Here is a 27,770-nt window from a genome sequence, read left to right on the forward strand (position 1 = left end):
ACTGCGGACAGATAGGGTAGTAAAACCTGACTAAGTTCCTGCTCTCATAAACTTACAGGTAAAGAGACAAGTGAAAAACAAAATACATGCTGAGTATGGTAAACAACAAGGATATGGTAGGGGCACGGAAGTGGGCAGTTAGCTATGGTTAACTATGGAAGCTTTTCTGATCATGCTAGGGGTTTGAGCTTTAATTTTAAAGATTAATAATACTGGGAGGATGTGGGGAAATGGTACATTATAGAAAGAGGAGAAGATAAGTATTTAGGAACAGGAGGGGAAAGTTTAGTAACATGCTGCTAAGATGGCAGTAGGCGAGGTTCTAGATGGTTCATTCCACTGCCAGATTCATGAGAGACGGTGGGGGTTAAGAAAAGACAAACTTATATAGTTGGGAATAGAGCCTGAATCTGGAAGACCCACTCCACTACATCCCAGCTGTTTGACCCTGGACAAGCTACTTCTCCCTCCCTCCCTGTGTCGCTTCCCTCAGCTTATAAAAAGGGGAAGTGCCCCCGTGGGGAGGGGGAGAGCATAAGGATGAATGAGGTGTGGCAGGCAAAAGGACTTGCATAATTAAGAGGTGGTTAATCACTGTAGTTATTATCACTTTTAAATCCGTAAGCCATTCACCCAAATTAGTTTCAGAGCAAATGTAAGGAAAACATATAAACTTGATATATCTATTGAATCAGATTTGAAAAAAATACTCAGTTTTTAAACAGCCAATTGCAATGCATTTTGTTAAAAAACCTTAAATTGAAATAAAAACAATGATACACTAAGAAAATGGATTTTGATTAAGAGATTATAAATACATTTATTGGTAATGTTACTGAATTCGGAATGCAGAGAACAGAATACTAAGAAATCAGAACTTAAAAGGAAATATCTTAAAAAATGCAAACTATGTACATATATGGTTAATCAATTTTACAAATCTGTTTAGATTTACAACCAAATGTAAAGCTCATTCCACAGCTTTCATTCTGAATATACTTTGATTTCTAGTGTAATAGCATTCTCCATTCTAAAATCCAGTTTTTTCTGTATTTACACCAAGTAAGATTTATTTTGTTTATGTCTAACCTAAAAGCAAGACTCTGTGAGCTGATACTGAAGCTGCCAGGTAAATCAGGAATTTAAAACAGCTCTTTAAGAGAGGATAAAGCCACTTCAATCCTAGATGTAGAAATACAAAAGAGAGAATTACAAGAAGCAACAAGAATCACAGAAAGACCAATTCTATTCTAAACTGTAAGTTCTAATTCTAGCAACAATTCAATTAGCAGTAGCTTAGATGTCTTTGTTCTAAAAGGTAATAATACTATTCTTTCATTACAGTTTCCTGACTATACCCAATGAATAATTATCAAGTTTTAATATTCTTTTTTAATAACCCAAGAATATGATTTATACATAACAGAATCATCAACAAAAGAGGCCTTCCAACATATTGCTGAATGCTGCAATATAGTTTGGTGGCCAGATTTCAATTTAAATAATATAACCATTCATAAAGCATTTATGACACCCAGCACAATTTCTGAGCTGTTAACTCAGAAATACTCCATCTGTCTTGCTATCAGACAATTACTGACATGGATCAAACTATGACAATTCTACAGGGACTCTAACAGGATTGCACATAAAATGAAATAATTATGAACTATGACACAATTGTAAAAACACGGCAAGCATATAGAACAGAATCTTCCACTATAATAATAGCATTACAAAACTACAGTGACAGTTAAATAGCAGAATGCTTTTTCCTGCTAACTACTGAATATAAAAAGTTTTCTGACTATATTTTTTATGAATAGACCATTTTTGAAATAAACACTAAGGGAAACTGAAAAGTGAATAAAATGAACTCTTCATTTTTTACAGATATTAACAAGTAAAGCAGTTTACAAAAAAAATCCTAAAACAAATAAATATAAGACCAAACCACTCGTTTTTTAATAAAATATAGCTCACTTTCAAAAGCTCTACTTGGTTTGCTACTAGACTTGAAAGTGTTAAAATAAACCAAAGAGGTCCAACAATACTGACTTACTCTGCAGAGTTTAAAAAAAGCCCTTCAGGTTTTAAGCTGAGTGTTTCTTTCTCAGAGACTGTAAAGAGAAAATGGGGGCTCTTGCAAAAATAAACAAACAAAAACAAAACAAAATCACCAATCAAAACTAATCATACAAGAAAGCCTTTTTCTTTTTGAACACTTCACTTTAGATGGTCCTATATTAGGGTAAGGTTTCTATAACAAGGACTTCTTTTATCTTTCTCTCTTTAGTCATTTCCATGGTTTTAGCAAACAAGGCTGTGTGTTCCTAAGAAGTCAGGTTGAGTCAGAGGTAGCTTTGGGATGCAGTATACTTGACTACATACAGTATGTAGTTGGTTCAAATGAACGTGTCATTCTAAAAGGATTACAAAATGTAAAAATGCAAAAAGAAAAACATGTACAGCCCTCACTGCCTTGCACTAAGAAAACAAGTATGAGAAACTGAGAAACATTGGAAGCTGGGAAACAGATATGTGCCTCATCTTCCATGAGCTCCTTTAATGCACCAGTTCAGGCTGGTTTTCCACGAAAGGCAGCACCCCACTCACATAGTAGGCAATGCCAAGGGACAGCAAAGCAATGACAAAGATCAAGAGCAAAACCCTCCAGAAGCCCAGATCCTCTACAAACTCCTGCCATGTGGTTCGGAAGCTGGACAGGACCCCTTCACCTTGCTGTAGGTTGGGATTGAGGAGAGAATGGCTTTCCATGGCACTGTGAAAGAGGCAAAGAGAAGGAAAGAGGGCATGAAACAACATATTTCACCCATTTTAAAAACCTAAAACAACAGGAACTATATTATTTAGAAAAGAGCAACTTTATAACACAGTGCTCACAAGAAGAAAACTGACATACGTATACATACTCTCACACACTTATGTACGGATTTATGTATCTGGACAATCTACCTTAAACTGTAAATTGCTAAACCATAATAACTATGCTTCTTGGTTTTGTATCTAGAAGAGTCAAAATTAAAAGTTCTTTTCTAATAAAAAAAATCCCAAGCAGGAATCTTGAAGTTGGACAAATAAGTTGTTTCCATCAGATACTAAACGAAACACATTTGGGTATTTTAAATTTAGAAGAATTCAAAACAAAGATTCATAATTTGAGAATACCTGTTTAAAAAAATAAGAGGGGCAAATCTAAAAAAATCATTTATTACAGTATGTGAATCTTAAAGTTAAAAGGGGGTTATTTTCAGTTAAATAATATGACCAATGAAGGAATTTTTTCTAACTGTAATTCTTTAATAATGGAAGCTAACTCCTCAGTCTGTTGTACATTTGAACAACATTCATTAGGAATTCTTTTTAATAGTTTCTTCCCCATGGTTTTAGTTCTATCTTGTACAATAATACAGAATAAGTTTATTTCTCTTCTGCATAAAGGCTGAATCTAGTTGAAATAAGAAATACAAACACCATAAAACCACTGATTCTGGTTTTCAGAACTCTATCAAGGGGAACGATGACTGCTATAAATAAAAAACGGTATAGTCAACTTTGGAACCAGAAAGCCTGTGCGGCGATGAATTCAAAGCTCAAAGGGATTAACATCCATGATTATGTCACAACACGCAGGCCCAATAGAAGAAATCATTTATATTAAAGCCACCATGACCATAATCACATGTATCAACTATCCATTGCTTAGACAAAGCCATTGCTACCCATCCTAAACACTTTCTCTTCATATTCTTCCAACCATCTGGCTACAGAACAAAGCAAACAGCATAAAACAATGTCTTAGAGTCTGGTTCACTATGTAAAATAAGCAGTTTTCTAAAATCCACAGCTTTATTTTACTTCTTGATACTGTTAACCAGTGATCCTTCAGTCTTTACTAATATTAGAAGTCTTCTCTTATCATGAAAAGCTGACTTCCAAATAAGCCCATCTGCTTGACACCCAAATTTTTCATATTAAAAGATGTTTATTCTCTGAACACAAGACATTTTTAGTGGGAATCTACAACAATACAAAAATTTAGGAAAACTGAAGCAAGTTCAAAAATAAGATTACAACATGGAGAAGGTCTAAACACATAAAACCACAGATAGATAAAGAAGGTCAAAGTTAATTCTGACACGTAAAATTTGACTATACCTGAGCTGGCATGCTTTCATACTCAGAGATGTTAGATGTAAAATGAGAATTCACTTGAGCTCTCCAGGAGCTCATGACACTCTGCATTCAGAATATTCTATAGGACTCCACTCAACGAAATGTTTGCTACTGTCCACAGAATACCGAATTCTAACTGCATGATAGTGTGTGAGTGTGTCTGTGTAATTTTTTTATAGGTTTGTCACCTACACTTAGTCATCTTGTACCTAGAAAAATGGAACTAAATTAAACTTAGGATATATAGGAGACTGGGAAAATATTTTTCACTAACTTGATTTATATAGGCCCTTAAGAAATTATTCGACAACCTCATCAAAAATGCAACTAAACAACAGAACAACCAACATTTAGAACCATACAGAATACAGCCCACACAGTGGGGACACCTTGGGTACCCAGCTTGGGTAATAGGGGAGGCTGTGCCACTGGATCCTATGGGACACCTACTACATTAAGCCATTCAGTCAAGCCCAGAAGACATAGTAGCTCTATCTAATACATAGAAACAAACACAGGGAGGCTGCCAAAATGAGGAGACAAAGAAACAGGGTCCAAATGAAAAAACAGATCAAAACTCCAGAAAGCTAAATGAAATGGAGGTAAGCAATCTATAGGATGCAGAGTTCAAAACACTGATTATAAGGATGCTCAAGGAACTTAGAGAGGACCTCAGCAGCATTAAAAAGGATCCAATCAGAAATGAAGGATACACTAATTGAAATAAAGAACAATTTATAGGGAATCAACAGGAGAGTGGATAAAGTCAAGAGTCAAATCAATGATTTGGAACATAAGGAAGCAAAAAACAACCAATCCGAACAGCAAGAAGAAAGAATCCCCATAAACGATGATAATGGAAGCAGCCTCTGGAAAATTTCAAGCTTTCCAACATTCATATCATAGGGGAGCTGGAAGGAGAAAGAGCAAGAAATTGAAAATCTATTTGAAAAAAATAATGAAAGAAAACTTTCCTAACTTGGTGAAAGAAACAGACAAACAAGAACAGACAGCACAGAGAATCCCAAATAAGATGGATGCAAAGAGGCCCACTCACATTATTAAGACACATCATAATTAAAATGCCAAAGGTTAAATTCAAAGAGAGAATCTTAAAAACAGCAAAAGAAAAGCAATTAGTTACTTGCAGGGGAGTTCCTGTAAGACCTTCAGCTGATTTCTCAAAAGAAACTTTGCAGGCCGGAAAGGAATGGCAAGGAATGGCTTTTTCAAGTCATGAAAAGCAGGGACCTGCAACTAAGATTGCTCTGCCCAGCAAAGCTATAATTTAGAATCGAAGGGCATATAAAGAGCTTCCCAAACAAGAAAAAACTAAAGGAATTCATCATCATCAAACCATTATTATATGAAATGTTAAAGAGACTTTTTTAAGAACATCAAAACTACAAACAATAAAATGGCAAAAAATACAAATCTATGAACTATTGAATCTAAAAAACAAACTAAGCAAATAAGAACAGAGAAAGGATCATGGATACGGAGAGTGTTTAGATGGTTGCCAGATGGGAGGTGGGTTTGTGGGTTTGTGTAGATGTCAAGGGGTTAAGTAATATAAATTGATAATTACAGAATAGCCATGGGGATGTAAAGTATAGAAAATGGAATAGCCAAAGAACTTACACACATGACCCATGAACATGAACAATTGTGTGGGGATTGCCTGAGGCAGTGTGGGGTGCTGGGTGCCAAAGGGGAAAAAACTGGGACAACTGTAAGAGCATAATCAATGAAATACAATTAAAAAATACACTAACCTCAAAAAAATGTATACCAAGGTCTAAAAATAAATGATAAACAAAAGCACATTCTTGGACATTTCTCATGGTAAAAAAAATAAAATAAAAAAACTTAAAAGTAATTTACTACTATTCTTTAGAAAGATGAAAATAAGTTTCAAGTTATTTTGGAAGAACATAATCTGTGACAAATAACACATAACAATGTTATTAAATTGCTTATGGTATTTTTTAAAATTTATTTATTTTTAGACAGAGGGGAAAGGAAGAAAGAGAGGGAGGGAAACATCAATGTGTGGTTGCCTCTCATGCACCCCTACTGGGGACCTAGCCCGCAAACCAAGCATGTGCCCTGACTGGGAATCAACAGGCAACCCTTTGGTTCTCAGGCTGGCACTGAATCCACTGAACCACAGCAGCCATGGCTAAATTGCTCATGCATTTTGACAGTCGATCCCAAGGACACAGGTGACAGAAACAGGGCTTGCAAATGCATCTTTTGACTTCCTGCTTATTTTATCTACTTAACAGCTTTCAGAGATAACTCATGAGAAGCATGTTCTGTTCTAGAAGTAAAACTCTTTAATATCTTTGGAAAGTACTAAATATTTGAAAGTATCTGAACAAAACAGCTTGAGAGTGGAATTAATCATCCCCAAGGAATATCCCAGCCAGTACATGAAAAGGACGGAAAGCAATCACGGGTACAAAGGAGCTGAAGCATGAAAAATGAAAAATAGAGAGAATTTCCTTTAGAATTCAAAGAAACAATGATCCTGATGGTCTAGGTGGCCTACATGATCCTAAATCCAAATCTGATCAATCAGCTACTGGGTCAACAGCTGATGAGGACCCTGAAATACATTCCACTGAAAACTGTGGGGGGAGACTGTAATAAACTCATGGTCCTTACCCAGTGTAATCTGGAAGGCTGAAACTCCGAGGCAGTCAGTGAAACTACAAGCTAGTACAACAAAATCTGGCCTACTGACTTTATCTGTTGAGCCAGTGAGGCCAGGAGGAAAAAATGGTTTGTTACCTTTTCAGAGCTCCCTGAACTGTGCTCTGAACTGCTTCTAGATGAGAAATGGTGGGAGATTTAAGACTCGCTCAATCACTGCATCTTAGCCTCAATTACTTAAAGGAGCCCAAATTTCATTTTGTTCCTACTCATGTAAAAGTCACTTTCACTTTTGCATTACTGAACTGAATATGTGTTAAATCTTGTCTTTCTTTCTCTCCTGTTTTACTTTTCCTCAGCAGTCTACTTCCCTACCCTTGAAACTATTTTTTTGTCTTTTCTAATACTGTCCAAGTTCTTAGCCTTACTTATCTTTCTCTCCCTTTTTGAAATCCCATTCCTTTTGTGACCTGTACTAAAATTCCCAGACTCCTGTTTCCTTCCCCCATATTCAGCTCTTAACCACCCCTTGCACTGCCAATGCAGCAGGTTCCTTACACAGAACATTATGTGCATGTGGGCACGTCGCACTTTCTGTTAATAGCTTCTCAATTGTGATCTGGAGTCATAGGGACCTACATAAAGTTCAAAGAAAGTATCAAGCTCTGTACTTGAAAGCAAATAAATATAAAGCTCACAAAGTTGTCATAAAAGATCCAGAGACTTAAAGTGACTTGTCTATTAAAAAATTATATCTTAAGTACCTTTCACTCTCAGCTGTCTGCATGGTCTCCAGTTTTGAGTGGGTTCCTCTGTTAAATCCTTTTACTTCCTGTTCTTCCAAAGATTCCAGCAATCGGATGACATCTTTATTCACGCCTCTGCGCTTTGCCAGAACTAAGGGTGTAGCACCTTGATGATTACTTTAAAAAGGTCATAAAAATAAAGACGTCATTACAGTAGTTGTGTTACATTGTTAGTACCTACTTGTGTAGATAGGGAAGAAGGTATAAACCCAATTAAGTTAAAATTAAAATCCAGAACAGAACCAATGGTCAAGCTAAAACCTGCATTTTGAGTTAACCTATTTTTTTTTTCCTTCTAGGAAAAGCTATAGGCAAAAGAGTGAATAAATGAGAATTAAAGAAAAAGAGGTTGTCAACTTTCCAGAAATTAATTGGAAAGTCTAATTCTAGATTCATTTTTGACATTTACATTTTATGGAAAGAATGTTTATATTTTGTAAAAAGTCTAAGAATAAAAAAAATCCCAAATGCAACCAAATAGGCTACTTTGATTTACCTAGCTATTTAACATTAACAACGGGACAGAGTCCAATTAACATTGAATCCTGTAGTCAGTTCTCACTCCATACTGTCTTTACGGTAGCAGAAGCACTTACTGTCTTATTCAGATTTAAGGACATTATATGACCAATAAATTAGGGCAACATGTAATTGTAGTTTAAAGGTCAGTCTCAGTTTTAACAGTAGCCTGACATCTTTCCCACTCAAGAGAGAAAGTACCTCTAAAATAGAGAACCACTTCTTGAAATTGTTCAGTATAAAAAGGACTCTGAGCCTAACAGAGTATGAAGCTAGCATGGAATATCATATGATAGAAGGCAAACAGCTTTGGAATCTGGTGGAACTAGGTTCAAATTCTAGCTACGTGACCTCTGTTAAGTCATTTAACCCTTTTTGTCTCAATTATTTCACCTGTAAAATGAAGATAACACCTACTGCATTCTGAGGATTGAATGGGCTAAATTAAGTAAACACAGTGCCTGGCCCACAAAGATTTTCAACAAATGTTAGTTCTTCTTTTTCCCTTGTCTTACAATATACAATTAACAGCAGAACCTAGCCACTAGTTTCATAGAACTTACACTGCTTCAGCATGAATCTAGAAGTCCGTCCCTTGTTCCCTCACTTCCCTAACAGGATTCCATTGTTCTCACTGCCTTGCTAATCACATCACTACAGTTGATCAATGAGGAAACAGAATCAATAGACTCCAAGGTTAGCCCACTGGTTGAGAAACTAATGAGAAGAAATGACTAGACTTCAAAAACCACAGAGAACTTACCAAATATCAATTTTGAGTCCATTGGAAACTAAGAATTGAATAGTGTCCACATGACCACAGAGATGAAGAGCTGTGTTCCCTTGATAATCTGTGGCCAGAAGGTCAGCACCAAATTTATGCAACAGCTGGCAGATGTCTACATTCCCGCGGGCTGCTGCAAGATGGAGGCCTGTTCGGCCCCTGCTGTCACGAATATTTGGGTCAAAGCCACTTTCCAAAAGCCTCTTGGAATAGTTAAAGTCTCCATCAATACAGGCTTGTAGCAAGGGCACATTAGTCTGAGAAGAATCATTTACAAAAACATAGGACATTGTTCTGATGTGGTGGATGCCTGAAATGAAATATGAGGTGAGTGAGATTCAGTGACAGCGAACTAAATCAAGACACTAAAGTCATTTAGAAAAGCACCTTTTGTTATCCTTCTTGGCCTCCTGCCGCCAATAAAATACCTCACCAAACAGAAACAACAACCAAGTTATCAATTATATTTGGTTTTCCATTAAAATGTCTTATTTCCTTCATATATTCTGGGTCAAAATTGCAATTAAATTATTATAAAGCTTTATTTTGCTTTTCATCATATAAAAAGACAGATATTTTTAAAGTTAAGCAAGCTGTAACTGCTTAAAGTTTATTGCATTGTCAGAAAACGTAAGTATGCGATTCTTAAAAGAGTCCAAAGACCTACCTATACACACACACACATATGCTTGTGCTACTGCTGACTTATTTAAAACAAAGTAATTCCTTCATATATTTGCATCTTACTGCATTTGGTATATTTTATATGGCAAACAGAACTACTCCCTTAAAAGTTAACTAAATTAGCATAAGAAACAGCAAAATAACACCCAATAAAGCCCTGGTAAATGCTGTGTTTATAACACAAGCTTCTAATTTTAACAAAGAGGAAAGCTAATGAAAGCAACAAACTTAATTTAAAAATTAGACATATCATGAAATCAATTCAGACTGCCCATCTTTTTTATAGTATTAATCCTTTTCTGCTCTGTTTTATGTTTATCTAAATATCTGACTTTACCTAACTCACGCTGTCTGAAGAATGGGAGATGAGGAACACCAGGTCTGTCTGGGACAAAGGCGGCAGACCCAGCTGCGTCCACTCAAATATTCCTCCCACCTGCGTAACGTCACTTCTCCAGTCAGTTTGTCCACATCTCTTTCATTGATACTTTCCTGCCCCAACAGTCTCTCGGTGCCTTTCTGTCTCTGTGTCTGTCTGTCTGTCTGTCTGTCTCTCTCTCTTCCCCCACCTGTTTTGGTTCATGAAAGAATAAGTTAAAGCCTGACAAATCTTTACTAAGAAACTGAAGAGCAAACAAACCAAAACAAGAAAGCACAAAGGCGGAGACTGATGTGTTTATTACAGCGATGACTCCCACTCTAAGGTTACTTGAAGGTTAGTCAGAGATAAGCTTGGCTCGTAATTTATCAGCCAAAGTCTTCCTTTCTGGGACACTAATGGAATTGGATGCAAGACTAATCTACTCTTGTGCCTAACCTCAGGGTGTCAGGAAAGCGTGGCTGTGGAGTCTGATGAGATTCTTGGCGCCTCCGCCTTTTAGCCTGGTTCCCCAGTAAAGCCGCAGTCCCTCCAGTCCCAGGCTTCCTTACACTAGAGCTCTGCTTCTGCCATGGGTTCCCCATGCAAAGAGAAACATTAACAGGTACCGAAGGCCTGTGCTGAGCCAGAATGGCACCAGGGCTTCTTACTGTATTTTATTTAATCTCCCTAACAACTCCATGCTAAGGTTTATTGTACATGAATTCTAGTAATCAGTCATTGAAGGATGGTAAGCCAAGAAAATGCCATGGTCTCATTATATTATTCTTTCAGAAAGATTGCTTTGTTGGCAATATGGAGAGGTTAGATTGGAGGAGGTCAAGACTGGAGAGGGGGAGATCAATCAGTATGTCACTGTAGAAACCCAGGCAAGAAATGCAGAAAGCCTGACCTCAGGCAGTGGCAGAGAAGGGCATATACTGCTTAGGGATATAGAGGGTAAAATTAGCACAACGTAATGACCCATTGGATATAAAGAGTGAGAAGGAGCTGTTAATGATAAATCCAAATAAGGGAAAAATCTTATGATTAAGAATTACAGAGGTCAACATAAAATAAACTTCAGATTATGATATTATATAATGCTTTTTAAAGAAATTAACCCAATGAGAAGAAATTACTCAATAGAATTGTCATGCATTTTCTTTTGAGGGTGATCTCCCTATTTTCCCCTACAGCATTCATTGGGTTGGATCATTAAAAAAGACGAAGCTATCACAAACTCTTTTAAAAATAAAATACAACATACATGCTTTTCAAGAAGTAACGTGTTTTGGTTACATTGTGTATGAATAGATTCTGAGAAACAATTTACTTGGTTTTTGGTTAAAACACAGTAAGAATTCTTGTGGTTTGCAGACTGGGATTCTTTTGAATGTTGGCTCAGTGGGGGGAAAAAAAGCCTTTTTTTGTCAATTTTTTAAGAAAGAATAAGTGTACTGTATTTTGTGAGTTTCTTTGTGCTCTTGAGAAACTGCTAACCTTACCCCCAAGTTTAATAAGCTCAATGATAACATTTTTCATTTTGATCACAGAACTGAATCTGTCTTAAAGCAAGGCCACAAAAAAAATACTCACGTAAGCCTTAAGATTAGATCTTTTTTCAGTGGTCACCTGGCAGTTTTTCTGAGTTCTTAAGGAGGTTCAACAGGATATCCAGAAATGTAACGGCAAGGATCTACAGTAAAGAGAAAACTGTGATAACAAAGGTGTGGTTGAAAATGGACTTGCTGTTCTAATAAACACAAACAAGTGTAGTGGAGCCTGCAGATATTCTCCAGAAAAACCTGAATTTGTGAGGCTAGTAAATTAACTGACAAGTAATAAAAGTGAAAAGGAAGAAAAAAAGGGCTTAAAGAGTGGCTCTTTTGCCCACAAACAAGAAAGAATGATGAGAAAGATAAAAGAAAAGGAGTCAAATCACGTGTCATTGGTAGAGAAAAAACTGAGCTTCGAAAATTCACTCTAAGTCACTAGAATGCATGTTTTTCACATAAATGGTGGCCAGACCTCCTCCTAAGATTGCCCCCTCTTTCCCTTTCAGTGCGCAGGGCGCACGTCTATCTGCAGCATCTGCAGCCTTTTCTGCATGGCTGACCCCTCCCCCCTGACCTGCGGCGCTGCTCCACCGTCCGGCTTTCGCTGGAACCCCGTCAGGTGTCCCCTCCGCACTCTTGAGAGATTTTGAAAGCACCACCTGTGCCGCTGCACTACTTTCCCAAGGGACTGTGTCAGAGGGGTCACGTACAGGCAGTATGGACCATAAAAAAATCAAGATTAATTTGTTCAACAAACATTAACTGCGTGTCTAAAACGTGCTAGTACCATGCTAAGTGGTGGGGTATACAAGGGGGCACACAAGAAAACCGGAATTTTTTAAGTAAAAAATTGTGTATTTACTCTTACATGTTTAAATTTGAGTCACCTTCAAAGTACTCTCCATCTGATGCAATACACCAATTGAGACATTTTTTCCATTGCTCAAAACAGTTTTTGAACTCATTGATTTTAATGCCTTTTTTAGTGCTTCTGCCATATTTTGTTTCACCTCTTCCACACTGGCAAAACGTTTCCCTCTGAGGACTTTTTTCATCAGGGAAACAAACCAAAAAAAAGCGCTCAGGGTGAGATTGGGTGAATAGGGAGGGTGGGGCACAGGGGTCATGCTGTTTTGGGTCAAAAACTGCTGAGCATTCAGCAGGGTGTGGGCAGGTGCACTCGTAAATCACCCACCATGAAATGGGCAAGCACCATTGTAAGAGCCTTCCAAAAAAAATCCACTGAAGCTGAGTGCAGCCTCTCACAACAACGCCAGCTGGTGCACTGATAGAGATGGGTTCCTCGAACACTCACTTGGGGCGGGGTGGGTGGAGCTCGTACCACAAGGAGCCTGCCCTCCAGAAGATAATACTAGGGAGTTTTTTGGGGTTCCCCTTTGTAAAGTCTAAATCCCAAATTTACAGCTCTGGCTGAAATTCAGGTTAACCTTTCACTGGTCTTTCATGTTCACTGTCATCGAATCCCTTTAAATAAGCTTATCCAATGAAATAATTAATGGTGCTTTATGAATCTCCATTTACAATATGTAAGTCAGGTTGTATCATAAGAGCTATCTATCAGTGCCAGGTTGGAAGTGAAGACCAGGACTGACAAACAATGCGAGGACCAGTCCCACATATGTGTCAACAAATGACATGATGACTGATAACACACAAAACATCTACCCTCCTCAATTGTTTCCTAGTTTTCTGTAATTCTATAATGCCAACTTAGTCAAACTTTGTATCACAGAGCCACTTAATCGATTTCTTTGAACAAATAATCTGATTCACCTAAAGCCTAGTATTCTCCTTTCTTGTCCTGAGCCGTGGAGCTAAGTCTCCATGACTAAGGCCTCTCTCTAACATATACTCTGGCTTAATTTCCAATGTTGAAGTAGTGGAGGGGGTTACTCTGAAGACAGGATTTGCATTACAAAAGGGACATATTTTGCTTGATCATATAGCTACACCCCCAGCAAGTAATCTTAATTTCCCTTAAATCCACAGAAGACATTATTTCTGCCATTGTATTTTGATATAACAAAGTCCCATAAGAAAATAAACCTGGTAAAATTACAGATTTATGTGATTTCAAACAATATTATACAAATGCATTAGCTCTACTTCCTAGAAATCTGCCAAGAAAATGTCTAAGACCCCAATTATCATTAGAAATCTATTCATAGCTTCCTCAAGAAGTTATAGAAGTGAACAAAAATCAGGACACATTTTAACTATTGTCTAAGAGATAAAGAGGACTAAAGGTTTTTTAAATCAAGCTTTTAATTTTGAGATAGCTATAGATTCACATGCAGTTGTAACACAGAGATCCTGTCTATCTTTTACTTAGTTTCCCCCGATAGTAATATCTTGCAAAACTTATCATACAATATCACAACCAAGATACGGACATTAATATAGTCAAGACACGGAACATTTCTATCACCACAAAGATCTCTCATACTGCCCTTTTACAGCCACACCTATTTCCCTCCTGTCCCCACCTCTCTTTGTCCCCTGGAAACCACTACTCTTGTCTTCTATTTTTACAATACTGTCACCTCAAATACATATATGGAACTATACAGTATGTAACTTTTGAGGATTTTTTTTTATTTTTTCACTTAACATAATTCTCTTGAGGTTCACCCTGGCTGTTTATATCACTGGTTTGTTTCTTTTTTATTGCTAAGTAGTGTTCCATGAGAAAAAGCTACCACAGTTGAACTGTTCACCTGTTGAAGGACATCTGGCTGTCTCCAGTTTTTGGTTATTATGATAAAGCTTCTAAACATTCAGGTACATGTTTTTATGTGAACGAGTTTCTCTGGGACAGATATCCAGGGCTGCATCATATGGTGGCCTAAAGATTCTGACAAAAAATGGCTGGTGTGGCTCAGTGGATTGAGCACTGGCCTGCAAACCAAGATTCTGACAAAAAGACTACTGAGCCTGACAAAAAGACACCCTACCCGCACACAAAAAAGGAAAAAGGTAAGGTCTTCTTTGGAGTTTGTTGTCTAGATGCCTCAAGGAACCAGGAGAGTGAGAGGTTATAGAAAAGCTCATAGGACCGAGCATTTGGAAGGGCTCAGGTAGATGTTGACCAAAGGGAGTGAGTAACAAGAACTATTCCACAAGGAGAGTTAGAGGCACTAACGTGTGAGTGTGAACGGGGAACTAGCATCTTTCAAGATTCACAGAAGGGAGCCTGTTCCCCTGTGAATGAAGCAACAGCTACTACACAGACTGAAGGTTGCTTTTAGAGGTGGGGAATGCGGGAGTGAGAGGGATGTGACAGAGGCTGACTCTCCTGAGTGGGGCTCCCTTTAGGAGTATGCAGTGCTCCCAGAGGCAGTTGTTCTATGGTCAGAGGCTGTTACAAGAGCGTGGCTACTCCACTCAGAATGTATTCAGAGCTGGAGAGCCTAGGTTTGAAACCCACTTCAGCTACTTATTAACTGTATGACTTAAGTACCCCCCAAAATAACAATTACTACCCTCCCAAGACTGGACTCAGCTCTAGGGGACCAGTCCTCTGCAGTATTGAAGATGGCTTGCATAGAACATTGATGCGCTGATTACATGGCAGTTTCTAACAGTGGGTGACCTCTAGTGGGGAGTAAAGACCTCCAGGAAAGAAAGAGAACTGGTTCCTGGCAGAGGAAAAACCACAAGGACAGTCAATAGTAGGAATCAGCAAGCCCCAGAAAGCCCTCTGCTTGTTCATTATGGCCTGGTTCCTAAGGGACAGTGTCTAAAGACTGTTCCAAAGGCTGACTTCCTGGGATTGTTAAAAGCTAGGCTTTGTTGGTCAGGTCTTAGAAGGCTGGTGCAGCCCAGTATTTAAAACTCCTGGCCCCCTGCTCCGTGGCACTGCCTGAGGACCTCCATGAGGACTGACCAGGCAGTCACCCAAAACTCAGCTATAAGCGAGCCCAACATTAAATAGGCCAACGCTAAAATGTCTCAGTCCAAGTAATAAAAAATTAGATTTTGGTGTAAGCTTGTGAGTCACTGACTTGATGAAAAGTGCTTGTTAATATACTTTTTCTTTTATATTTTTCTTTTATGTTAACTTAGGCCAATCTGCATTACTTTAAGGTAACATTCTTGATGGTTAAGAACTAATGGAAAAAACATGTTCTATTTTACTATAAACTTTAAATTGGTCTTCTATATCCAATATCATCAACTATATATAATGTATCAATTTATTTTTTATTTTGAAAAGTCACTGGGAGAGGCACATCCCTGGTTCAAATGGACTGACTACATTATGCCTATATAGCAATTTTTACCAGTGATTGGAACACCGGATACTTCAGCGAAATACAAAGAACACACAGCCTACCTGAAGAGTTACGTTATCGTACCTATCGCCTACATTTTCTAATGACCAAAACATGTACTAAACTGAGAATGATATACAGTTAATGAAACCTCAAAATGTGGATTCTCTATACCTCACTTGGTCAATTCTTACCTTTTTAAAAGGCATATTTATTTTAATATATTAAATAACTTCAAAGAACCATAAATCAAGAACTTCTAATTAAGTCCTTAAATCCTAACTCTAGCACTTTAAAACTACTGTTCTTAAAGTCTAAGCACTGTGCAGATCCACAGATCTTAGGCAAGGAAAAAGCCCTATCTATAAGAAATCTAGCTGAGAACAAGTAAGAATTTTAACAATTTAAATCCTTCCCAAAACATTAATAATACATTTCTTCAGTCTGCTTATCTTCAGCAGCTATATTTCTCTAATAGAGTGGTCTTAATTTCTAAGGCTCAAAGAAGTGAAAGAGTCTAAGGCCACACTATTGCAAGTAGCAGGGTGTGCTTTAAATTTAGTCTCTAATATTTCCTATATGCCAAGCAGCCTCCATACAGTTATCAAGATAATGAAGAGAAAATGGCTCAAGCTTTGCTGCTTGTTCAAAATTGTTTGCAAAACTTCCTGACTGACCATGTCCCTAGATGGCAAGAAGTGGGTCTGATCTGTGTATCCCGAGAGAGCACACAGTTCCTGGACATTGTTCCTTGAAATCTAGACATAGGAAAATCCAGTAATTTTTTGCTGAATGTACACTCAATTAAGTTCATTGGAACAGGACTTTAAAGTAACATCTTTTCTTGTGACTAGTTCTACAGCTCATTGTAAACTTAAGAAAATAAATATGAACAAAGAAACAAAAAAAGTTACCTATAATCCTAGCAACTATAAATGACTATTATTAATATTTTGGTGCTATGGTCTCTAGCATTTTTTCTCTGTATGAGTATATATATTTAATTCATACAATGCATATTAATGTTAAACTGTTTTACTTACTATATTGTGAACATCCTTCCATGTTACGAGTCTTCTATTGCAATTTGTAATGCTTGCATTCTACTGTAAGTTTGTACCATAATTTTCTTATTGAATTCCTTAGAACAAAATTTATCCTGTATTTTTCCTATTACAGTTTTCGATTAATTGACACTTTAAGACAGTGAAAATGTAGTCTAAGCAAATTTTTAAATAATATTTTTGGTAAAATTTGAATATTGTAATAGGTTCTCAGACAATGTATTTAAAAGACATGACACAGATGGGTCTGACTATAATGTGTGGCTGTAGACCAGTCTCATTTCTTTATGAGCAAATCATGTTACTGTGACAGCAAGCTTAATGCAATGCTTGCTTTGCTCACTATAAAACTTCCAAGATTCTAGTTTACAGCTCATCTGAAACTATAGTTCATCTTAAACTAAGCTGAATTTAGCATCTTTATCTACTTTTGGGAAGACTGTCTTAGAAGGGCCTGGGAAATAAATTCTCATAGATCGTATGTCTAGGATTCCAATTGTTAACCTTTGAGTTACCTATCCAAAATAAAGACAAAATATGTGAATATTATTTGAGTTCTTAATGTAGGAAAAGGTAGGCCTCTTTCTGAAAGCACGGTACTAAATAAATTCTAAAAGGAATTGACAATAGTATCCTTTCGGTATATTCCAGTACTAGGAAGAACATTTGAGGAAGGAAGTTTGTAAGTAGAACCTTCAATATTTCCCTTCCAGGGCTTAAAAATAATTACCAGATGTTCAATAAGAGTAATTTTTAGATAGATCTGGATCCAGTATTGACAGATACATTTTTATGTTATTTCTAAATTTGTGAAGAATTCACATTTTGTCTTATGTCCAGTTGTTCAGTCTAATTTGATTGGGTCTAAAATTCTTAACTTTGGAATTTCTTCAACACCAGCTCTATTAGTGTAGTAAAGGAGGGGTTAAGGTGAAATGTGTGAATTACAGAATGTTACTTGAAGGGAGGCCAATGCAGTATGCTTAAGTCCATGTGATAATTAAAAGTAAGCTAATCACATATCACTTAGTAGAGGTTCTTAGGGATCAAAGCTTAATGAAAAGAGAAAAAAGAAGTTGTTTCTCTATTTGCTGTAACTATGCAAACAACTGCTTAGCAACATCTGAGATACATACTTAACATTTATTAAGTTATTACACTCCAGGCATTATTTAAGTGTTTTTCCTGTAATCACTGGTTTAATCCTCATAAAAACTCTGTGTGGTAAGTACTATCATTATCCTCATATTATATGTAAAAAAAAAAAGTCACTAAGTTTGCTTTAAAAGGTTCTTTTTTATACAATAAATCAGTTTAGCAAATCATTAGTTGTAGTCCACAAACTCTAATTAACTCCTTACAATCATTTTATTAGAAATAAACTTTTTAAACTGTGGAAACACAGTAAATACCTGGGAATGTCTCTTACTTTACAGGAAACATCAGTTCAGCTCATATATTCTGAATTAACTCTTTGCAATCATCTCAGAAAAATTAAATTTTTTTAAAGTGTGAGAAAACAACAATAAAATATTTGGAAATGCTTTCTATGCTATAGGATGTGACTAAATTCCTAGACTCATTATTCTCAAGTATTTCTTATTCACTGTAGTAGTAAACTTCATTTCAGTGAAAAAACACTTGCCTAAAATTTTCTGTCTCTGCCAGGAAATCAAAAAACACCAAACAAGGATTTCTGATATGTATTTCCTACAACAGTTATATTAGTTTATTATTTGTTTGCATTATTAAAGTTACAATTCAAGTTTTAGAAAGATATTGGCTTAAAATAAATCAAAATTAATTGTTCACAAAGGGAATGTTGGTAATCTTGGATATTTTATGTTACTCTAATACCATTTGGCACTTTCCAAAATCTTTACTGTGTAATTTTACCATATTTAAAATTCTTAGTAAGGGACTTCCTCCCACTGGAAGTTTCCTGTTTATAACTTGTAATTCTATAATAAAGACATTAAATAAGCACTGAGAAGTCAATCTGAAGTCTCTCATGCACATGTAGTACTTCTGTAAAAAGTTATTTTTTTTTAAATAAGCTTTTTCTAGCTACACCAACACTTTGCTTATATGGCCTAATAGTGCCACCTTGTGGTGTACCTGGGCTTCAAGTGCAACTTTAGCATCTAGTACAGGTGTAAAGCAAAAAGAGTGCCACTGAAAGTTCTCTTGAATTTCAGTTACTTATTATAATTCTCACTAATTCTGAACTTATGAAAAGTCAAAGTTGGGGTGAAATTAAACCTTCCTTAAAAAAATGTTTCCCAAGCAAATCAGCAGCATAAATATGATTCCAGATCTATTCCAAAATCTAAACCTCATTGAACCCGCCTTCACAGATTTCATTTACACAGAATTAAAGCACTACAAAAATGGCATTCTTGTTTATTCATTTATTTGGTGTTATTTAAAAATATAGAAACTAAGACTTTTTCTAAATAGTCCACAAAATTTAAACCAGATTTCACCTGAAGTAGTTTGAAGGCACAAGATTGTGCTCTTAGGAGAAACTTAAATATTTCCATGAAACTTCAGAGCTGGAATGGTCATCTTGGATCACCCAACCCAATCTCCTTATTTTACAGATAAGGATACTGACAATCAGAGAGGCTGTAACTTTATATGCTTCTTTACACACTACCCCTCACCTCCAAGGTTGTAACCATATTCATGATTCATGGTAGAAAAATAAGTTACATCACCAATATAACAGTTTATTTTTGACAGTTCTATTGTAATCTGTTCCCCTTAAGTTATGTGTTAGATTGGGTGTTAGCATGTACAGCCTTTTAAAATAGCATGTTTACATACAGTCACAGAAGAACCACTGTTCTTTTAGAGGCTCTAAAGAGGGGTGTTTGAAATTCCCTCCTCCTCCTCACTGAAAATAAGAATTTAAGAATGAGATCTGTGGTAGGAAGTGAGTAAAGACACTATGGGAGCTGAGGAGCATCTGAGGCTTTAAAGAGAGCCTGTGGTCTTTTCCTGCTGTTGCTCCTTTACACTGGGGTAACCTCTTCGGGGAGGCATCTTCTGATACCCAGGAAAAACAAAGTAGGGAGTTATGGCTCTGAGTTCAAGAAAGAGAAATGGGGATTTTTCCCTCCCTAGGTTTTCCAGCCCAGCTTAGGAGGGCAAAAATAAATAGAGGATTTCAGGCAGAAGTTGTATTTTTTGGCTGGAGCTTCCCTCATACTGCCACTTAGGAGCCTAAGAGGTGGGGCAAGAAGTGGGCAATGCCAATATTCTAAAGCGGAGCTGCATTGTTAATAAGTGCAACACTTGTGATGGGAGGGGCAGTGACTTATAGGAATCCTCTTTCTGACTGAGACCTGGCCTCCACACAGCCACTCATTAAAATGGCAGGTGTGTGAGTGGGCTCAGTTTACATCCACGTACTCAGAATTTTACGGATCTTTTAGAAACGGGAATAGGGGCTGGCAAATTCCTAATGAAACCATTTTTACTGACCTACCAAGTCACTGAGACCAACATAGAAAAGAGTGGTTAGTGACTAAGGATCTCAAGTTTTAATAGCTACATGGCTCTCCTGGATTTGCTGTTTTCCAGGAAATGGTTTCTCAACAGGTCTTTTTCTTTAACACAAAGTTTTTTGCTAATTTTAGCAAATACAAACTTCATTTTCTCTCTGCTCCTTATTTTCAATCTCTCCAAACTACTTAATACAGCCATGTACCACTTACGATGGAGATTATGTTCCAAGAAATGCATCATTAGGTGATTTCATCATTGTGCAAACATCACGAAGTGCACACACATGAACCTGGATTGTACAGCCCATTACATACCTAGGTCATATGGTACAGTCTATTGTTCCTGGGTTATAAGCCTGTATAGCACATACAACCTGAGATTAAATCAGAAACAAGATAAAACGAAATCAAGAGACGTGATAAACACCAGATGTATGAGGCCACTGCCAGCATAACTGTTTTACAGCAAACTTTTACAAGTATAGTAATAGTATAAAATAACAATAAAAAGTATAGTAAACACATAAACCAGTTAAGTCATTTATTACCAACTATTCTGTACTGTACATAATGGCATGTGTTGTACTTCTGTACAACTGGCAATGCACGAGGTTTGCAAGGCACTACCACAAACACGCTAATAATGCATTGCACTGTGATGTTATGACAGCTACCTATGACATCGCTAGGCAACAGACATTTTTCAGCTCGACTATGTTATGTAACCACTGTCACACATGTGATCCATTGTTAATCAAAATGTCATTATGTGGCACCTGCCTGTATTTTGTCATTTGTTCTATGACAAATACCAAGGAGATTTGGAACAATATGGTAAATGTCTAAATCTAAAAATATTTTTCTAGGTGACCTGTCAATGGGGTATGATGTACTATAAAATTGTTAGGAAGAGAGTTGTTGTTTTCTTTTAAGTTTGAATAATTACTCCTTTAAACTTTTGCTCTTGTACTCGAGAAAAGCATACTGTCAAGCAAAATAATTATGACAGAAAAGCTGTTCTTTAAAATGTTATCAAGCCCTGGCTTGTTAGCTCAGTTCATGGGAGCATCATCCAAATATGCCGAGGTTGCAGGTTCAATCTCTGGTCAGGGCATATATGACTGCAAGCAACCAATGAATTTGTGAATAAGTGGAACAACAAATTGATGTATTTTTTTTTTCTTTCTCTCCCCCTTCCTCTCTCTCTAAAATTAATAAAATAAAATGCTATCAAAAGATAATGACTTTGCTGTCTTCAAACAATAGATGGGAGAATAAATTTATTATATTTGGATAAGTGAAACAAATTACATTATCGGAATTCACAAGCTTTGGATTTGAGAAAATGATCTAGGATTAAGAAATGTGTAGCATCTTCAACAGCAAAAACGTATAGAAACAGAGAGAAAATCAAATTAAAGACAAACTTTCATGTGCAAAGTAACTACTAAATTGACCGCTGATATTTTAGCACATCTTCTCTGGTTATACTAATACAAATAAATCTAAAATATTTTTACAAACACACTGCTTTTTTATACCACTTCCCTTCTGTCTTCTCTGGCCTAAATTTCAGTTCTTCATTATATATTATTGAATGATTTCATGCATGTAACTTATAATTTAAAAAAAGATTAACCCAAGAGTTCCTCAAAGTTCTCACTGTCAAATACCGGCATCTCCACTTCACTTCTGCCACCCGGACTTGGATTTTGCCCTGTGGAATTTGTTTCCACCCCCAAGTCTTAATCCATGACTCCCCATTCTGACAGCTGCCTCTGGATCTTCCACCTTTTCCACTCTCTCACACCTTATGAAATGTCTCCTATTTATATCTCTCAACCCCTCCTTGACCTCTTTTTGGCTACGCCGAGCAGAAAGAAACCTGTCCACACAACTTTCCCAACTTTCTCCAGCCAGCTTCTGGTTCCTTCCAATGCTTAAGGCACATCACTCCCACTTTCATATCCACCAAGAAGAAAATGCCTTCCCTACCCAGAGGACCAGGAAGTATAAAAGCAAGGGCAATGAGAATAAGTATATACCATCAGAGAGGGAGGTCTGAGGGGACTAAGAATTGGAGAAAAGAATAAAAACTTCTAGAAGGAAATTAAAACTGGATCAAATCTCAGTGTCAGGTTTCTGCTAACCCAATGTACCATTTTCCCCTCAATCTAGACAAGGTTGAAGCTAGGAAAAATAACCAGTTAGATGCTCATAAGCTATAAATATGAAGGCAGACTTACAGACGAATCAAGAGATCTGTGCTCTGTGAATTTATCAGGAACTGTTATATCTTGGCTCCTGACTCTGCTAATTTTTAGGGTACAATCTTGAGAAGGCCATCTCTAGGAGCCTCAGTTTCCTCATTTGAAAAATTAGGATAATAATATCTGCCTTACCTACTTCAGTGTTTTTATACAAAAGAACTTTGAAAATTGTTAGGCAATAAACAAATATAAGATGCTAGATTTTTTTGCTTAGTTTCTGAGTAAAAGTGTCCCTTAAAAAGTTCAGCCTGAATTGAGGGTTAAAGTTCAGCTTGAATTAAGGGTAAAGGATTTCCACATCAATGATAAGGGTAAATCATTCGATACCAGTAAAATGATTTTGGCCTTCAGGAAGTCAGGGGCAACAATGAGAGGAACTATTAAGAGTTTGGCACTGCAAGGGCAGAGCAAGCAAGCAGGGAAATCCAAAGAGATAGTAACAGTACTATATACATTGGCACATGAGTACACAGGGCAATTCTCTAAACAGTCGCATTTCTGTGTCTTGTCTTCACCTCAGCATCACATCTAAACGCAACACTCCGTACACACACCACAAACAAAGACAGTACTCCGTATTTCTGTCAATGGTACTAATGCCTCTCTAGTAACCCAGGCTTCTAGTCATCATCCTTGATGCCCTTTTTTCTCCTGACACTTGAATCACACACAAAGTCCTGTCAACCTTTCATTCTTCGTTGTCTCTCAAGTTCTATTTCCTTTGTATTCTCACTGCCTCTACTCTTCATTCTGGCTCTAACACACAACCCTATACACAAAGTTTTCCACCGTCTTTCTAACTGGTCTCTCAATCTCCTTCTCACCAGTTACCTCCATTCCATGCTTTCGGAACATCAAGTTCAAGCTAAAAAACTTTTTTAGTGGCTCCAAAGGTCCAAGGATGACTCCTTACTGAGCCAACTATAATAAACTCCTAACCATTCTCCATGTCCACTTTTACCCCTGTACAATTAATTTCTCCAGACAGAAAAAAAAAATCTTTCAAGAACATAAATCATTTCATTCCCTTGATTTAAATAAGTCAATGGCAACCCAATGCATTTAAAAATAACATTCAAAATCCTTGCCATGGGCTACAAAATCCAAATGATTCTGTGCTTGCCTACCTAATTTCATCTTTAACCATCCCCACTTCTTGTTCTCTATACCCTAGTCCCATGTGCCTTCTTTAAGTTCTCTTTAGCTCCCTGCCTCAAGGTCTTTGCACTCATTCTTCCTTCCACTGGAATGTATCTCCCCTGGACAGGTCTTTACTTAACTGGCTCATTCCCAGCACTCAGGTCTCAGCTCAAGGGTACTTATCCCCACAAGTTACTTCTCACAGCATCCTGTTTACTTCATTCCTGGTTCTTATCCAATATAGAATTTTCTTGTTTACTATATATCTCCCCATTTGAATGGATGCTCTTAGAGGACAGAAGGTTTTTTGTCTTGTTCACCATGTCTAGTAGTGCCTATTACATACTAAATGCTCAATCTATACTTTCTACTTTTTTAGTTAAATGAATGTATGGTCCAAATGTAAACTTTGCATTCAAATAACTCTTTCAATGGAGACTAGAAATTGGCATTAATGCCTGAGTGGTAACAGTAGGCATGAAGACACTCATTGAAGTTGGCCAAATAATATAACTAGACAAAAATATATGACCTAAAATAGGACACCAATAAAACTGATATCACATTTAAAGAGAAATCATGATCATATGTCTACTTCTTGAGTGTCTTTTAATGTCCAAAAAGTAGAAATTATTTAGAAATAATAAACCAACATTGGTTAACTCCTTCCACAGCAGGCACGTACAAGACAGAAATACAACATTAAAACAAAATGACAGCATGGGTATTTCAATACTTACTTTATATAAGATTAGCATTAACACTGGTTATTTCTTCAATTCGAAATTCATGTTTTAACAAGTAAAATTAAATGTATAATGCATCTCTAATAAAAAACCAGTAGTATTTCAGAGCATCAAATAAAAATATAAACATAAAACTGTGTAAAGTATACACTGTCATTCTAATATCAACTGGTGGAAAAGCAAAGCAAACTATTATGTAAAAATAAAGAAAACTGAAATACTTACAAAAAATGAAAAATAAATTTGACCTTTTTTTGGGAAGCATTGCAAATGAGCTGTTAGCATATTTTTGGCAAATTTTTCCAGGTACTAAAAAATCTATTTTAATTAGAGGCAACATAATGGTAAGGTAATTACCAATACCATCTTCAAATCATTTCATCTCTTCTTTGAGATCTCCCTCTATCTCTTTAATAACTTCTTTATTTTTGCAGAAACTGAAACCTTATTGATAATGAACTAGCTTGTGTCAAAGAAAACATTCCCAATTTGTCATCTCTTAATTTTATCAGGGACACCTGAATCAACTTCAACACTGTCAATTTCTTATTTTCCTTATCTGGAAAGTCTCCAAACTAGTTAGAATTACTTTTGTAATACAAAATTTGCTTTGACAATTTTCTTCCTTCTGAGATTATGGAAATACAGAATACTTTTTTAAAACACATGCACCATTCATTCAGTTTGAAAGCTGAAATAGAACATAAAATTTCCTTGCTATGTCCCAAGACAAAAAAACTTAAGGTTTTCTTTTTAATAGCCAAAAATTCCATAAAGCTGTATCATAAAAAATACTTTAAAACAGCACCAAATACCAGAACACCAGAATGTTGAGAACCAGTGGTGCAGTTATTAATGCTTGGCACCTTACATTTACAATTTAAATAGTCGTATGTGGTCATGGCCACTCTACTAGACAACAGGGCTCTTAATAAATAACAATTACGTGTTTATGTGTGTCTGTTTCTGGCTTTCTATTCTGTTCTGGAAACTATGGGATATGCACATGCCAATATCACACTGTCTTAATTATGTTGGCTTTACAATAGTACTTGATACCATGTATGGTAAGTCTCCCCATCTTGTTCTTTAAAATCACTGTAACAATTATTTGCCATTTTCTATTCCACCTGAGTCTTAGTATTACTTTGTCATATATCACAGAAATCTTACTGAAATTTTTGTTTACTACACTGAGTTATCCCATCCTTGAACATGGTATATCTAAGTACTCTTTGCTATCCTTTAATTAACTTGTATAATTTTTTTTTCCATGAAGGTCTTGTACATATTTTATAACTTTTATTTTTAAATAACTTACTGCTTTTATTTCTGTTATGATTGGAGTCTTTTCTTATTACAGTTTTAACTCAGTTATTACTAACACTAGGAATGAAATTAATGCATATGTGTTGACTCACATCAGCAACCTTGCTGAACTCTAATTGTAATACACCTATGGGTTCTTTTGCATTTTTGTGTATTAATCATATCACTTACATAAGTACATTGTAGTGATTTAAAAATATGCCCACACATTCTTTGATATACCTCCCTTGAGGACATAAAGTTTAAATTCCCTCCCCCTGAGTATGAGCTTACTAAAATTCACTTCTATCAAATAGAATGCGGTAGAAGTGGCTTCCAAGATAAGGCAATAAAACACATCCATGCCTCCTCTTTGCTCTCTCACAGACGGCTCGCTCTGAAGAGAGCCAGCTGCCACATCCTCAGGACACCCAAGCAGAAATACAGAGAAATCAGTTCAAGCTACAAGTCAAGTTAATAAAAAAAGCAGCAACAAAATCTTAGGCAGAGGACACAGGAGTACGGGAGAAGAGGTTCAACCCCCAGCTCAGCCTTTGCTAGTTGTCTTCCCCTGAACAAATTAATTTAGACTCTATGCCTCAGTTTCCTTCTCTGTAAAATAGAAATGGTGCTTAATAGGACTGTGCCAAGGATTGAGGTTACTAAGTATTTTAAAGCACTCCGCACAACGTCTGACATAGAGCAAGCACTGAGGACAGTTATTACTGTAATTCCTACACAACTGATTATTACAGCTCTTTAGGCTAGGGGCTCCCTGGTACCACCATTATTTTTTAAGGAATGAGAAGTGTTACTATTCAATGGTATATATATTTTTACCTCAATATGTTTATATTATGAACACTGTGGGCCGTTTTACAGAATAAATATATCTTTGCAAAAAACTGTGTTGGAAAATCTGCTTCTCAGCACAGCGTGTTAATTAGGGGGCAAATGCTGTGTTTGAACAAGGGCGCGCCGAGGCCAGATGCCATTATGGACATTTCAACGGCTTCTGTTTACGCCTAGACTGCGGACTCCTCACATTCGACCACGTACTGCTGTCTGTGCTAATGCGGCAAAAACACACGTGTCCCCCAGGCCTGATAAGGAGAGGCCGGTTAGGGCTTCCGCTCGGATTCCGGACCGCCCGTGTCACCGCGAGCGCGCCCCACCGCAGGCCCGCCGCGGCCGGCAAGTCCGGGCTGGCACCCTCCCCTGGACACCCACAGCCTTCACCCGCAAACGCAATCACCACCCATCACCCCAACCCCAAGCAGGCCTTTTCCGGCGCTCACGAGCAGCACAGACCCCGGGGCCCGCGGGGACCTGTCCGGCTCCCTCGCCCCTCAAGCCCCTCGGCCAGGCCCCGGGCCGCGTTTCTCCCGTGCTTCAGGGCCGGCGGGGGAGGTATCAGTCGCTCCCCTCCAGGACAGGTTCACAGGTCCCCTCCCAGGTACCTTCGACTTCGCCGAGCAGAGGTGACAGCTCCTACACTCTCCCGGCGGCGAAGGCGGCCAAGGCGGCGGCGGCGGCAGGCCCAGGTGAAAAGTCGGTCACAGAGACGAGCGGAGCCTCCATCTGAGCCAGAGCGGCCTCACGCTGCGGCGGCCGGCGCGCCCCCTGGAGGCGGGCAGCCCGCACGGCGGCTCAGGCGGCTCTGAATCAACTCAGAACCTCGGAGTCAGCTTGCTTTGAATTAGGCCAAGTACCAAAAGTGTGGCATAGGAGAAGAAGACAACCTAAAAGTGTTTTCTCCGATCTGAGTCTGGGAGCGTTTTGCAATTTTCACGTCCTTTTCTAAACCTCTCAGCTAAACGAAGCCTTCAAAGGCAAGGTGTGTTTTATGAAGAGCTGTAGGCATCAATTA

General features: G+C 37.4%; 1 protein-coding gene across 2 annotated transcripts; it reads right to left on the reverse strand.

Annotated features, from left to right (window-relative positions):
* Nucleotides 1-794: 794 nt before the first annotated feature.
* On the reverse strand, nucleotides 795-27,498 carry ANKRD46 (ankyrin repeat domain 46). 2 transcript variants are annotated; one of them, XM_054590319.1, is made up of 5 exons: nucleotides 27,361-27,498; nucleotides 11,606-11,705; nucleotides 8,944-9,274; nucleotides 7,620-7,778; nucleotides 795-2,782 (listed from the first exon to the last, which is right to left on the reverse strand). In XM_054590319.1, the coding sequence occupies exons 3-5, from the start codon at nucleotides 9,252-9,254 to the stop codon at nucleotides 2,566-2,568; spliced, it is 687 nt and encodes a 228-aa protein (XP_054446294.1). In that variant the 5' UTR covers nucleotides 9,255-9,274; nucleotides 11,606-11,705; nucleotides 27,361-27,498; the 3' UTR covers nucleotides 795-2,565. The 2 variants fall into 2 exon arrangements, with proteins under 2 accessions (XP_054446294.1, XP_054446295.1); XM_054590320.1 differs by having other exon boundaries at nucleotides 11,606-11,722.
* Between the last annotated feature and the right edge of the window lie 272 nt (nucleotides 27,499-27,770).

Source organism: Pteronotus mesoamericanus, unplaced genomic scaffold (assembly GCF_021234165.1).
Source record: "Pteronotus mesoamericanus isolate MK-2021 breed Mesoamerican mustached bat unplaced genomic scaffold, CSHL_Meso_final scaffold_174, whole genome shotgun sequence".
In the NCBI taxonomy this organism is placed as follows: Eukaryota; Metazoa; Chordata; class Mammalia; order Chiroptera; family Mormoopidae; genus Pteronotus; species Pteronotus mesoamericanus.